The 15,431-nt window shown below is 43.6% G+C and overlaps 1 protein-coding gene and 1 pseudogene across 2 annotated transcripts in view; one reads left to right on the top strand and one right to left on the bottom strand.

The window, feature by feature from the left end:
- Positions 1-15,431, top strand: part of NCBP3 (nuclear cap binding subunit 3) — a 46,413-nt gene that overhangs the window by 1,330 nt on the left and 29,652 nt on the right. Inside the window, exons 2-6 of one of the 2 annotated variants that reach the window (XM_006167595.3) lie at positions 181-228; positions 574-610; positions 1,260-1,276; positions 2,708-2,773; positions 6,849-6,954. In XM_006167595.3, the coding sequence (XP_006167657.1) occupies positions 181-228; positions 574-610; positions 1,260-1,276; positions 2,708-2,773; positions 6,849-6,954 (274 nt within the window). The other variant, XM_027767890.1, reaches the window with a different exon arrangement.
- On the bottom strand, positions 5,823-5,910 carry LOC114005917 (uncharacterized; annotated as a pseudogene).

Genomic DNA, 15,431 nt, shown 5'->3' with positions numbered 1-15,431 from the left:
GGCCGCGCGGGGGGGGGGGGGCGAGGGGGGGTCGCGGAGCCAGTGTCGGCGCCTGAGGGGGCCGGAAGGGGAGGTGGCCGGAGCTTGGGCCGGGGGAAGCCGGGGGAGATGGGAAGGGGCGCCAGCGCCGGGGAACCCGGAGCTAGAGAAAGGACGCCGGGGCGCCCGGAAATGGTTGCTGGGGAGGCTGGAGGGGATGGGGGAGACTGGGAGATAGTTGAGGACGCCGCCTTCGCCCCTCTGAGTCAGGCCGTGCAGGGGAGTGAGTGAGGAGGGGCCAGGATTGAGATAAAGGGGAGTCCTGGGCGGGAACGGAACCTGGAGCGGCCCGGGAGCCGTGGGGTGGCGCCGGCACCCAGGTCTCCTGTGGGTCCTGCCAGGTGCAGTTGGTATCTGTGGAACACGGCACTTCTCTCGGGAGGGCCGCGCTTGACAGCAGTCAACCCCCCGTGTTTCTGTTGTGAGTTGAGGGTCGTGTCCCCGCGCAGCCCCCTGCCGTGTGGCACCCACGCCGTGACCCGGCATCTGCCCTTTAGTGAGACCAGAGCTGCGGGCTGCGTTTACCTGGGTGAGGATGGGGAGAGGAACTTGCTGGTGGTTCGCCAGTCTTGTTGAGTTCTTAGATCTGGGCTCAGGCCGGGATGGCTGCTCCCTGGCCTTAATTTCCCACCTCACATGAACTGCCTTTTACCGAAATTGTGGGAAAAGGTTAAAAATGGATCGCTTGAGATGGCAAACGATCACACCTGTGGTAGCATAATGAACACGGTGATATTTTTGCCCTTTACTACGTTATAGCATGTTAATATCCGCGCAGGGGTGAAGTAGGTGTTATCTTCATTCATTTCGTTCAGCGTGTGTTTATTGCATCCCTCACTGAGTGCCAGGCACAGTCCTAGGTGCGCGATCAAAATCAAACTCTCTCCTGGAGTTTATGTTCCAGCTGGGGACACAAGTGAATACATAATTTCTGTTAGTGTAAAGTGCTATGAAGAAAATAAAGCCTGTTAATGGGATAGCGGGTGTGGGGGTGGGTAGGGTGTGCAGAGTGGGAAACAGAATGTAGTAGCATGGTCATGACAGTCCTCTGACATGGCAGGAGTCAAGCTGAACCCGAAGTGATGAAAGGGAGTCAGCTATGCACAGATTGGAAGGGAGTGTTCTCAGTAAGGGCAACAGCAAGCACAAAGGCTTTGAGATGAAAACAAGATTGTTTTGTTTAAGAAACAGAAAGTTCTGTGGCTCAAATGGGCCAGCAGTAAAAGAGGTCAGTAAGGTAGGCAGATATGGAAGAACTGAGGCCCAAAGAATGCAAAGATATTGTACAGTGACCTGTAATTAGTGAACGTCAGAACTAAGACTTTCGTCCTTGCTGGTTTTCCAAATCCCATTCACTTTCCATTGCACTGTGCTGTGTTTTTCCCAGAAGTTGTAGGAGACTCTGGACTTTTTGCATTTTAGTAAAGGTTTGTTCTCCATCTGGTGGCCTGGCATAGAGAATTTGTCTGATTTGGGTTGGGGAGATAAGTGAGTGTCATTTTTTATACTTTTCATGACAGTCTTTAGCTTTTCATTTACATAGATGCTTTCAGTTGATGAAATTACTTAAGGTTTTGGAAAGAGTCTAATCTAGAAAACTCTTGCCTAGGAGGTTGATTGCTCCCAGGAGTCACTGCAGTGAGCTTTTTTTGGGAGAGATTTTTGCTATAGGGCGCGTGCGCTCGCCAGACAGACAGAGACAGAGAGACAGAAAGCGAGAAATCACCCCCCAGGGGGGATGGTCACGCGGCAATCCCTTCTCCTCCATTCTCCTCTCGGGATCTTGGGCACGCACGCACACACACATGCCCGGCATGAGTTTTAAGCCACTGTGTCTGGGACGCGAACCGCAATCGACTACATGGGAATCCAGCGACATAGCCATTACGCTAACTGCTGGTTCCCGTGAGCTTCTTTTTAATAAGGGGTTGGTTGTCAGGGTTGGGAAAGGGTTGCTGAAAAGAATGACTATCCAGGGCCAGCAGGTGGCATGGTGGTTAAGGCATTGGACTCCTGTCTATATCGTCAGTCGCAGCTTGAGTCCCAGACCCAGTGACTTGCTTTCTCACTTTTCTGTTCCCTCTCTGTCTTTCTCCAGTGATCCAGTGAGCACATGTGAGAGAGAGGGAAAGTGAGAAATCACTCTTCCCCCACCCCTGCCTGGGAGAATGGGCATGCTGCAGTCCCTTCTCCATTTTCCTCTCAGAATTTTGGGCATGTACACATGAGTGCCTGGTGTGATTCTGAAATTGCTGGGTCTGAGACTCGAACTGTGAAGCTGGCCATGTGGGATTCAATGCCTTTAGCACCACAACACTTACTGGTCCCCCAACCTGTCTTTTATCATAGGTGGTTTTCTCAGTTGCTGTCAGAATTTTTTTTTTTTTTTTGGAGAGGTTTTTGCTATAGGGCGCATCCGCTCGCCAGACAGACAGAGAGATAGAAAGTGAGAAATCACCCCCAGCAGGGATGGCCATGCCACAATCCCTTCTCCTCTATTCTCCTCTTGGGATCTTGGGCAGGTGCACACACGCCCGACGTGAGTTTTAAGCCACTGGGTCCGGGACGCAAACCACGGTCGACTACATGGGAGTCCAGCAACATAGCCATTACGCTAACTGCTGGTCCCAATTGCTGTCAGAATTTCTCACCCTCCTGTTTTTGTTAGGATACAAGCAGAAGATATGAAAACAAGGCTGGCAGCTTCATCACTGGAATTGATGTCACCTCCAAGGTAAGGTGGGCCATAATTTATTTATTCAGTTTGGTAAGCAGGTGAACTTAATGAACCTAGTTCCCAGGACTTGCAGAGCAGTAAATACTCACTTTCTCCTTTTTTCTTTTGTTCCTTTTGCTGAATTAAAAGAATTTTGTTTTGATTTTGTGTTGCAGTGATGCCTTCATGTATCCTGACAGTGTCCCAGCAACATTCATGTATTCCGACATCCATGAAAAGATAAAGTCACTGTCTAGATACCTGTGCTTAGTCACTTCCAAGGAAAAGTTCTGTGCCGGGAATGCTTTTTTATTTATTTATTTTCTAAGGTTTTTGCCCTGGGGTGTGTGTGCTCACCAGAGAGAGGCTGTGAGAGGGAAAGTGAGAAGTCACTCCCTGGGGGGATGGCCGTGTTGCAGTCCCTTCTCCATTCTTCTTTTGGGATTTTGTGTGCACATGCATATGAGCCCGGCATGATTTTCAAGCCTCTGGATCCAAGACTCGTAATTATAGTTGGCCATGTGGGAGTCCATTGCCTTAACTTACCACCTGCTGGCCCCGCTTTTTAAAAATTCTATGTCCATTCTTTAAAAATGTATACTTGTGGGGCCAGCAGTTAGCATAATGGCTGTGTTACTGGACTCCCGTGTAGGTGACCGCAGTTCAAGTCCCGGACCTGGTGGCTTAAACTCACGCCAGGCACGTGCGCGTGTGTGCCCAAGATCCCAAGAGGAGAATGTAGGAGAAGTGTTGCCGTTGGGGCCCTGCGGCCGGGGGGGGGGGGGGGGTAACTTCTAACTTCTCACTTTCTATCTCTCACTTTCTATCTCTCTCTCACTTTCTATCTCTCTGTCTCTTTCTGTCTTTCTGGCAAACACACACACCCTATAGCAAAAACTTCTAAAAAAAAAATGTACACTTGTAATGAAGGAAAGTAAGCATGAAAAGTCCCTGGCACATAGTAGGCCCTTGATAAATGTTTTTATTTCTCACTGATTGCCAACTTAGAAAAAATAGAGTTTCCAGGCTGGCATATGACTAGTGGTTAAGGCAGCTGGATTGCACACAGTCAACCATGTGGTTCAAGTACCATACCTGGCAGCTGAAGAAACAGGTCCAGCACATGTGCATGCTCACCCAAAATCCCAGAAGGAGGGAGAAATGGAGGAGAAGGGATTATAGCATGAGCAGCCCCATAGGGTGTGTTTGTTCTCCCTCTCTCTGTTTCTGTCTGGCAAATGCATGTGCTCTTTGGCAAAATTAAAAACAAAAAATAGGATTTCCTGGTTGCATGCTTATCTAAACTTAGAAGATGAAGTCAACTGAATTGTTCTCGGTACTTGAGAGTATTACCCTTTATAAAACAAAAAAACAAACAAAAACAATTTCTGTTTTCTGGGGGAGAGAGAGAGCAAGAGAGACAGAAAAAACTCCTACATGGTCTTGATGCTGTGATCCACATCTGCCCTTCAGCCAGCCCTGAATCATGGGCAAGTATGTGTCCAGCATACAGGCATATCTCCAGATTCAAGCTAGAAACCTTCCCATGTTGCCTTTTGCCACTGCACCACTGTCTGGTCCCAGTATTGCCTTTTATCTAGTTATTGTTATTACCAGGTTACCACTTTCGTTGTAACACCCGTCTATAGAGTCAGATCTGTTTCCTTATTGGAAATAATATGTGTTTGTTGATTTAATCAGTGATACCCACTTTAGATGTTTTTTTGAGAGATTTTTGCTTTAGGATGTGTGCACTTGCTGGAGAAACAGAGACAGAAAGTGAGAAATTGCTCCCTGGGGAGATGGCCACAAATTGCAATCCCTTTTCTTCCATTTTTCTCTTGGGATTTTGGACACACATGCACATGTGCCCAATGTGAGTTTTAAGCCACCAGGTCCAGGACTCGAACCATGGCTGACTATCTGGGAGTCCAGCGATGTAACCATTATGCCATCTGCTGGTCCCCTAAATGATATTCATTTTTATTTTAATGTGTGAAACTAAGTTTGGAACAGAACTTTGAATTATAATTCTGAATAATAGTATATATTGCTATGGTGCATGCATAAAAGCAAAAATAAAAGTAAGTTATGCATACCTTTTTACAGTTTGTCTCAATCTGTCTCAAGTTACTTAAAAGCCTAAAGAAAGAACTGATTAACCTTTTTTTTGAGAGGTTTTTGCTATAGGGCGCATGTATTTGTTAGAAGGACAGAGAGATAGAAAGCGAGAAGTCACCCCCCAGGTGGGGTGGCTGTACCACAATCCCTTCTCCATTTTCCTCTCAGGATCTTGAGCACGTACACACACATGCCTGGTGTGAGTTTAAGCCACCGACCCAGTTCCACCTGTGGCCTGGGGTGAGTTTAAGCCACCAGGTCCAGGACTCGAACCACAGTCAACTACATGGGAGTCCAGTGACATAGCCATTATGCTAACTGCTGGTCCCGAGAACTGATTAATCTTAAGACAGACAAGAGAATAGGTGAAATTATAATTGAGAAAGAAGTAGACTTATTCGTAATGCTACTCAGTTTGCCTTTACATGAAGCAGGTATATAGAAGAAAGGGTGGTAGCCCCAGAGTTGATACTTAAATTGTTATTAAAGGAAGGTAGATTTTTTAAAAATTTTCTGGTTTTTTTTTTTAAATGTATATAAGCAAAATTATTTTATTTAAGAGTCAATAAATTCTTATTTAAGGAATATCTGAATTTCTGATTCCTTCCACTGCTCACCAAGGACACCACCACCTTCATTCCTCCAAGGCCCAAGTCAAGATAGTCCTTTTTAAAAGAACTGGTACTTAATTCATAGTTGTCCTGTCAGCCCTACCACAATTTTTTCATGTCTTCCTTTTTCTCCATTAGAACTATGGACATATTGGTAACTTCAAGTCTGTCCACCCAGGAATATTGGGATCCAGTTTCTTTAAATAATTGACTTCAGGCCTTCAACATCTGTGGGATGTCTAATTCCAGACATTTTCAAGATAAAAGCCTTTCATTTCTGGATCCAACTTTTATTGATATGAATGATCCTATCACTTTGAACTGTCTTGAGCAGTAATATTTCTTCTTTATGTATCAAAACTCATACTAAACAATGAGTTTTGGGTTGCAAAAGAGGATTTGTTTTTTGCACTTTTCTGTGTCTTTGGGTAGATTGTTGTTTTTACTAGGAAAATATCAATGAAGAAAATTAGCTTTACTATTGGGAAATAACAGAATTGTTGCTGTTTTACCAATGCCCACAAGCTTCCTATAGTCAGACCTTTATTTAGTGTGGCAAAGCCAATATGCAGTGAGCGAACGGTGTCTAAGAGCCATCAGAAACCCACAGTTGGACCTGGATTGATTTTAGCCACTGGAAGAAATTTACAAAGCTGATTGTTTTTTCAGTGGAGTATCAGTGCTTCTTGTCACTTGAAGATGAAAACTGGCAATTCCATGGACACAAGACTGGGATAGAAGAGAGAATTTCTTTGCTTCAGTGTTATTTTTAAACAGGGAACTAGCTTGAGAGAGCAGACTGCTCAGGCACATGTGATGTGGAAGGGCGTGATAGGTGTTATTACCATGCCCACAGATGTGAAGTGGTGGTAGTGATGGGGGGGGGGTGTCCCTCCTAGAAATAGCACTGGAATCAGGAAGTATACTCTCTTACTAGCTGAAGTAGTTCCAGCAAACCTTTTTACTTATTTGTATCTTAATTTCTACACTTGGAAAATTGGAATGTTTAGATTGTTTAGTTGTAATTTACTGACAAGATTGTTAACAATAACGAAGCGTCAAGAGAACTTCATAAACTGTATAGAGCATTACTCATTAAATCAGCAGATACTCTTTAAATTTCTTCTGTCTCCCCGCACAGTGACGGTCTTGACAGAATGAAGGTAATGAATTATAGCAGTATTGATGTACAACCTTCCAGTCATTGCATGTGATTATCCAGTTCTCTGCAATACTAATTCAAGGCACAATGTTGCTTATTCTAATTTATTTTAGAGTTATTACTGATGCATCTTAACGTGTTTGTGATTTAACTTTCTTCCTCCATGTTTTACTTCTATGGCTTTTTCTGTACTTTCTAGGAAGCAATTGAAAAGAAAGAACAGCGAGCCAAGCGCTTCCATTTTCGATCCGAAGTAAATCTTGCCCAGAGAAATGTAGCCTTGGACCGAGACATGATGAAGAAAGGTATGAGGTGTCTTGGGGAGAGTTTTCCGCATTTCCTCAGATAGTGACTTTCCCTGCCATCATCTCATGCCTTGCATGTCCAGTCCCGTGCAGATATTCCTGGAAGAAGGGACTTGTGAAGTCTTCGTTTCTGAGGTCATCTAAACATGTTTTTTTTTATTTTTTAAAGAATTATTTTATTTAACTTTATGTATTTGTATATTTACTTATTTATTTTTAATTTGACCAGCGAGGGACAGAGAGAGAGAAAGTGAGAAAGCAAGCCAGCAGGTCCAAGATTCAATTTTTTTTTTTTTTGAGAGGTTTTTGCTATAGGGCGTGTGCGCTCACCAGAAAGACAGAGACAGAGAGACAGAAAGCGAGAAATCGCCCCCCAGATGGGATGGCCATGTCGCAATCCCTTCTCCTCCATTCTCCTCTTAGGATCTTGGGCACGCACGCACATGTGCCCGGCATGAGTTTAAGCCACCAGGTCCAGGACTCAAACCACGGTCGCCTAGGTGGAGGCCCAGCGACATAGCCACTATGCTAGCTGCTGGTCCCATCCGGGACTCAAATTGTGATCGGCCATGTGAGAGTCCAGTGACCTTAACCACCATGCCACCTGCTGGGCCCAAGGTCACCTAAACTTTAAACAAAGTCGAGCGGGTGTCAGCTGTGTCTCAGATGTTAGAAGTGGGGAAAAAAGAGGTTGGTTATTTGAGGAGACCCAGAAAAATATGCCAGTTGGTGGCAGAACTAATACTAGAATTTTTTTTTTTTTTTCTTTTTGAGAGGTTTTTGCTATAGGATGCTTGTGCTCATCAGAAAGACAGAGAGAGACAGAAAGTGAGAAATCATCCTGCAAGGGGATGGCCACACTGCAATCCCTTCTCCAGTCTCCTCTTGGGATCTTGCGCATGTACGCACACACGCCTGGCTTGAGTTTAAGCCACCGGGTCTAGGACTTGAACCATGGTTGACTGTGGTAGTCATCGACATAGCCATTATACTATCTGCTAGTCCCTTTCTTTTCTTTCTTTTTGAAGAGTTAATATTAGAATTTATCCTTGTATAAGGACCCTTACTTATTTTCTTTTTTTTCTTGGAGAGGTTTTTGCTATAGAGTGCGTGCACTCGCCAGAAAGAGACAGAGAGACAGAAAGTGAGAAATCACTGCCCAGGGGAATGACCACACCAGGCATGCATGCACACACACCCAGTGTGAGTTTAAGCCACTGGGTCCAAGACACGAACTGCGGTCGACTACATGGGAGTCCAGCAACGTAGCCATTACATCATCTGTTGGTCTTCAGACCCTTACTTATTTTCTGCTCTTATTATAGAGGTATAAACTTTTCTTTGCTTTTAAATGTAGTGAAAAAATGTCTCACAGTGAAACTTTTTTTTTTAGCTTTTGCTGTAAGGTACATGGACTTGCCAGACAGAAACAGAATGGCCATGCCATTAGTCCCTTCTCTTCCGTTTTCCTCTTGGAATTTAGGGTGCATGTGTGTTTTTCAAGCTGCTGGACTGCGGTTAGCCATACGGGACTCAGCCACCTTAACCTCCACGCCACCTTCTGACCCTCATGGTGAGACTTTTTAGGAGAGTTGGAGCAATTTTAAGGTTTCTGAGGTAAAGCCATTAACATTTACATTGATAATCTGAGTATGTGACAAATAGAAACTACTCTATCCTAAAACCACTCCTACTAAAACATCCTTTTGTCAGAGAAAACTAAGCTAATCCTTCGTTGGGTTTTAAACCTCCCCCCTACAGTTGGACTTGTGATTTACTTTATTTTTGTCTTTGGTTGAGGCAATTTGCTCCATAAAACTCACCCTGAAGTGAACCAGACCTATGGCCTAGTGGTTAAGGTTGCCTATCTTAGGGCTGACCATGGTTCAAATCTTAGCCCCCACATCTTTAAAAACATGCTGGGTAGGTGTGCATGTGTTTGTGCCCCAAACCTTGACAAAATGAGAGAAATGGAGAAAGGATTGTGGCATGAGTATACCCCATTGAGAGGTGCTTTCTGCCTACCCCCTCCAACCCTTTCTTTGTCTCTTTGGTGAGCACACATAACCTCTGGCAAAACACAAATAATGAAACAAAACAAAAATATCACTCTGAATTATCATATGTAATAATCTGTCCCAGTTTTCTGAAATAATTTATAAACAAAAGGGGAATTATTACTTTTGTAGCACATCTACATTCTTATTCTACTTTAAAATAAATCTATGAATGCAAAAGGCTTCCCTCTGTTATCTTTGCAAATCTGGATGTTTTTAAAGGGCTATAAGGCAGCATTCTGAATGCAGGTTAAAATTATATGCTGTGGGAGCCAGCAGGTGGCACGGTGGTTAAGGCGCTGGATTTCCACATGCCCAATCATTTCTCACTTTTTCTCTGTCTGTCTCTGGCAAGCACTTGCACCCAATGGCTAAAATCTTAAAAAAAAAAAAATTCTGTGCTGTGTTGTGTGAGCTTCTTTAGCCTTGCTTGGTTGATAAAAGCAAAAGCTCAGGGCCAGCAGTTGGCATGATGGCTAGGTTGCTGGACTCCCTTGTAGTTGACTGTGGTTCAAGTCCTGGATCCAGGGGCTTAAACTCATGCCAGGTGCATGTATGTGCGTGCCCAGGATCCCAAGAGGAGAATGGAGGAGAAGGGATTGCGGCGTGGCCATCCCCCCCACCCCCCCGGGCGTGATTTCGCGTTGCCAGCCCCCCCACCCCCCCGGGCGTGATTTCTTGTTTTCTGTCTCTCTGTCTTTCTGGTGAGCGCATGCACCCTATAGCAAAAACCTCTCAAAAAAAGAAAAAAAGAAAAAAGAAAAAGCTCAATAAACATATTGAGGAATGAAAGAATAGCTATTTGTTGGGAACTTATCTTCTTATTAGGCATTGTGCTAAGCATAGTACATATTTATTTCTCACAACTCTATGAAGAATATATTTTTATTCCTATTTTTCAAAGGCAGAAACAGGCTCAAAGGAGTTTAGTAAGTTACCCAGGGTTATGCAGCTAGTGAAGGTGGAGTTAGGATTTGAGCCCAAGTTTATCTGACTCTAAAGCCTTATTCCTAACTTCTCTACTCCATTGCCAGGTCATTACATGATATAGTACTATAGACACAAACTGTGTCTCTCCTCAGTCAGTCTTAGTGGGCAGATAGCTTGGATGTAGACCTCAACTCTGGAAAATGCTTTACTTTTTCTTCTGCGTTAAGAGTTCAAGGGGCAGGGCCAACAGATGGTGTGGTGGTTGAGGCACTGGACTCCTACATGGCCAACTGCAGTTCAAATTCTAGACCTGGTGGCTTGAAAATCACACCATGCGTGTTGTGCATGTGTGCCCAAAATCTCAGGATGAGAGTGAGGAGAAGGGATTGTGATACAGCCATTCCCCCAGGAAGTGATTTCTCACTTTCCCTCTCACTTCACTGTTTTTCTATCTTTGAGTCTCTCTCTGGTGAGCACACATGCCCTATGGTAAAAACCTTTAAAAAAAAAAAAATAGAATTCTTGGGGCTGGCTGGTGGCATAGAGATTAAAGTAGCTGGATCTTACTTGTCTGACTAGCATAGTTAGAGTCCTGGGCCTGGAGGCTTGAGAAATACACTGGGAGCATGTGTGTACATGCCCAAAATCCCAAAAGGAGGGAGAAATGCAGGAGAAGGGATTGTGATGTGACCATCCCCTATGGGAGGGTGAGGGCTTTAGATGCTTTCTCACTTTAAACAAACAAACAAACAAACCGAATTCATATTGGAAATAAGACCTGTTTCCCTCCTAGGTTGGGCTTCTAGGCATCTGCTTGAGCGGATTTTTGCTTCAGGAAAAGTCCTGTGAAGGCCAGATACAACTGTGCAGTGGCATTGGTGTCGCTGCACAGACGGGACCCAAGCAGACCTCTGAGTCCTGTCTCACAGCCTTGAAAGCTCCACAGTTAAAGCACATAGTTGATGTCTAGTCCCATGAGCAGTCCTTGAGATGACTTGCCTTTGATATTATTCATCCCTTTTTCATCCCTTTCACTCTGCTCATTTGCCCTTCTTTGTCCCATGCTTCATCTGGTTCAAGTGTCATTTCTTTGAAACATCCCTGATCACCATCTCCAAGTTCTTTTTCATATCTGTTGAAGCTCTTCAGGGTGTCACACCCTCCTGTGATCTTGTCTCAATTCTTTTGTGATTTGTAGCAAATTATTGAGCCTTTTAAAGTCTCACTCTCCATGTTTGTATAATGGGAATATGATACCTACCTTAATAGGCTCACTTTGGGGATTCAGTTTTAATTAATTAATTAATTGCATAATGTTAGGTATTTTGGGGGGATGGAATGGAAAACAATCTCAAGCTCATAGTTCCTAAGGTATTCCTAGTGAATAAAGGCAATAGGCCTGCTGGGGAAGGTTGCTCATTTAACCTGTTCTTTATCCAAGAGGCATGGCCTAGGGTAATGTTCCCAAATTCTAGGAAATCCTGCTTCCCATCCCAGATCAGCTTAAATTGGAGTTGTAGAGAATAGGTGGAAGATGTGGTTAGATAGGTCCTGGAGAGAGTTACTATTTTTCTTTTTTCCCGGGTTTTTGTTATTGTTGTTGTTGTTTTTGCTATAGGGTTCGTGCACTTAATAGAAAGAGAGAGACAGAGAGACAGAAAATGAGAAATCACCCCCCACAGGGGGATGGCCATGCCGTAATCCCTTCTCCATTCTCTTCTCGGGATCTTGGGCATATTCACATACGCGCCTGGCGTGAGTTTAAGCCACCAGGTCTGGGACTTGAATCGCAGTTGACTACATGGGAGTTCAGCGACACAGCCATTACACCAACTGCTGGTCCCTCCCCAGGTAATTTTAATGTGCAGCCAGGATTGAGAACCATTGATGTTATGGTCATGAGAATGGGTTCTGAAACCCAATTGCCTAATCCTGGCAACACTAAGTCACTCTATAGCGCTGTGGCTTTGGGCAAGTTATTTATTAATAGCTTCTAAGAATCCCAGTTTCTGCATGTGGAAAATAGTAGAAGTTCTTACAGGGTGTTGGGAGACTACCTTAGTGTCAACAGTTCTTAGAATGGTGGTTGGCATGTTAGTTATTTTCATTATCTGTTATTTTCTGTCTTCTAAGCTGGAATCTAAGTGACCCAGTCTCTTGAGAGAATGAAGTTGGAATAAGCATCTTGACTCTTGCAGCCATACCATATGTCAAGTTATTTTTTTATTATTGTCAATGCTGACAGTAATTATACAAGATGTAGTTTGCTAAGTACTTGGTATGTGCTAGTCACTTTTTCCTGTGAGGGAAGGTATTTATTATTTCCATTTTATCAATGGAAAAACAAAGGTGCTCAGAGGGTGAGAAACTTGCCCACAGTCCCACAGCTAAGGTAAGCAGTAAAGCTGGGATTTGAAGGCGTATCTGACTGAAATGTGTGTTTCTAACTGCTCTGCTAGCTTTCAGGGACACAGCTGGGGACGTGTTACACTAGATTATTTTACAACAACAGTGACTCGCTACTTTAAAAAAAAAAAAAAAACTATGCATATTTCTTTCATGATGGGGCGGCATCCCTCCCCAGCAGGGTTCTGTGTGCTGTGATCCACACCGAGTCTTAGCTGACCTAGATCATAGGCATGTGTATGCAGATCTGGTGTACTGGGACCTTGCCCATGTATGTCCAGTTCTGTTACCACTATGCTCGACTTGCCATTTTTGAATGACTGTGTCAGACAGTTTTTCTAACTCTCGTGGTTAGAAGGGAACGTTTCAGGTCATCTAGATCAACCTGTCCTGCACTGTGGGCCTTTCATACAACTTTGTTTTTGGATACTTCCTCATGTTGACCATTGTCTTCTAGTAATTTCTGTCCATTATTGTATGACTTCTAGAACAACCCTGTAGTCCTTTCCTCATTCACACAATCCTTTACATGACATAGCTTTCTGGTATCCCTTCTCTATATTCTTCCTGCTTCCTAAATGTCCTTCACAAGGTGGAATTATAGGTTCCAGATGTGGTTGGATTCATGGCGAGTATAGCAGCAGGACTGTTCCTTACTGTTCCAGCCATTTCATAATGTTATATTTACGGTCAGGTCTTTTCCCTAGAAATTATGTGATCAACAGTCTTTCTCAGGGCTAGTAGATGGCATGGTGGTTAAGGTAGACTCCCTGGTGGCTGACTGTAGTTCGAGTCCCAGACCTGGCAGCTTGCTTTCTTACTTTCCCTCTCTCTCTGGTGAGCACATGTGCTCTATAGCAAATTTTAAAAATAAAATATATTTTTTTTTGGTGGGGGAGAGGTTTTCACTATAGGGTGCATGCACTCGCCAGAGAGACAGAGAGACAGAAAGCGAGAAATCACACCCCAGGGGGGTTGGCCACATGGCAATCCCTTCTCCTCCATTCTCCTCTCGGGATCTTGGGCACACACACACACGCGCGCCCGACCTGAGTTTAAGCCACTGGGTCCAGAACTTGTACCATGGTCGACTGCATGGGAGTCCAATGATGTAGCTATTATGCTATCTTCTGTTCCCATAAATAGATAATTTTTAAAAAGCAGTTTTTCTTATCTTGTACTTGAGGTACTTTTTTAAATTACATTTTTATGTATTCCTATTCAATTATATCTTGCTGATTTTAAGCCTCATTTTCAGTCCATTGAGTTAATTTTCATCTGAACTTTACCTTTCAATTTTTTAGCTATTCCCACTTTGTGTCCTCTCTACCTTGATATGTATGACTTTTGCTGCTTTATCCGGTTGTTGGTGAACATTGAATGACGTATTCTTGAACATGTATTGAAACAAATGCATAAACCGTAGGCCTTATTCCGTTATCATCAGGCCCATATTTCATTTTATTGTCATGCTTTAATGAACTTGAGATAGAACACCATCTATGGTATTTGAATTCCTTGACCTATCAAAAAAAGAAATGAGTCTCAGCTGTGGTAGTGCATGTTGGACCCTGCTGCTTGCAAGGGTGAGGCCACACGGGAAGTCTGGGTTCAATTCCCTGTCTACTCTTTGAAGCACATGCCTGTTGTCCCAGCTACTAGGGAGGCTGAGGCAGGAAAACTGTGATATAGCAAGGCCCTGTCTAAATACACACACACCCCTCACAAACACAAAAAGAAATGAGGTTAGTGTGGCTTCTTCTTACTGAACTCCTGTCACTTCCTATAAGAAGGACTTAAGGGATCAAGGATCAGAGATTCTATCTCATAAGCTTTTTTTATTAATTTCAGAGACTGACAGTAAGGTTTTTCAGTCTGTGGTTTGGGAATTTCCCTTTACCTCTTTTATGAAAATCAGTACAGGATTAGTCCTTCTCAAGACTTTACAGTACTTCTTTCTGGCCCTGGTACTTCTTAGAGATTACTACCTAATTCTTGACATCATAACTGCATGTTTAGTCAGCACATTGGGATGTAATTCTGGACTAGATTTAAATCTATTAAAACAGATTCTTAAGCTGTCGTTGCCTATCTTGGGTTTTGGTTCTTTAATGATAACTATTCTATTATCAGTAAAATAACAAAATAGATCAACAATTCATCATCTTTCCAAAGTGATTTTGCTCTACACACTTGAAAAAGGAAAGCTGTCAGCAATTTTGGTCAGCTGGTTTACTCTGGACCATGACTGTTTCTTCATGAAATATTTTATAAACAATTTACGCTCACCAAAGAAAAATTGAAAAGGAAAGTAAAAAGGAAAGTTGTCCATAGTCTACCTTCCAAATCTAGTAATCCCTTCTCCTCCATTCTCCTCTTGGGATCTTAGGCATGCACACTCGCGGCATAAGTTTAAGCTACTGTGTCTGGGACTCTAACTGCGGTCGGCTACATGGGAGTTCAGTGACATAGCCATTATGCCAACTGCTGGTCCCATCCCATTTGTGTTTTTTGTTTTTCCCCCCATAGGAAATGGGGTCTTAGAGAGGAAAAAGACATAGATGGGTACTTTTGACAGTCTCACTGTGTCATGATCCTCCTGCTCCAGCACCCCAATTAGCTAGAATTACAAGTGTGTGTAGTTGTGTCTGGCATGTTTAGGTTGGCCTAAGAAGTGATCCTATGCCTTCCATGTAGTTCAGCCTCCCAAAAATGGTGCAACCCATGTGTCTTCTCACTATTATCTCTGTCCCACCCATTTTACTGTGTTTCACTCATTTTAAAGTCAGCTAGAGCACTCTGGTCTAGAAATTGTGTCCATCCAAGCAATCTCTTTCATCTTGTACTGGAGGTACTTTTTAAAAAAAGTTACTTTTTTATCTATCCCAATTGAATTTCACCTTGCTGATTTGAAGCCTCCATTTTCAGTCTCTGACAGTGTCTCACTGTGTCACGATGCTCCTGCCCTAGCATTCTAGTTATCTGGGATTGCAGCGTGTACAGCTGTACCTGGCATACTCAGGTCAGCCCCCGCTGCTGGGTCCTTTCTGTGCTCGCTGATGAGTTGCGCTCACCTAAGTTTTT

Source organism: Tupaia chinensis, unplaced genomic scaffold (assembly GCF_000334495.1).
Source record: "Tupaia chinensis unplaced genomic scaffold, TupChi_1.0 Scaffold144899_1, whole genome shotgun sequence".
Taxonomy (NCBI): Eukaryota; Metazoa; Chordata; class Mammalia; order Scandentia; family Tupaiidae; genus Tupaia; species Tupaia belangeri.
This window is presented reverse-complemented; position numbering and strand designations above follow the sequence as displayed.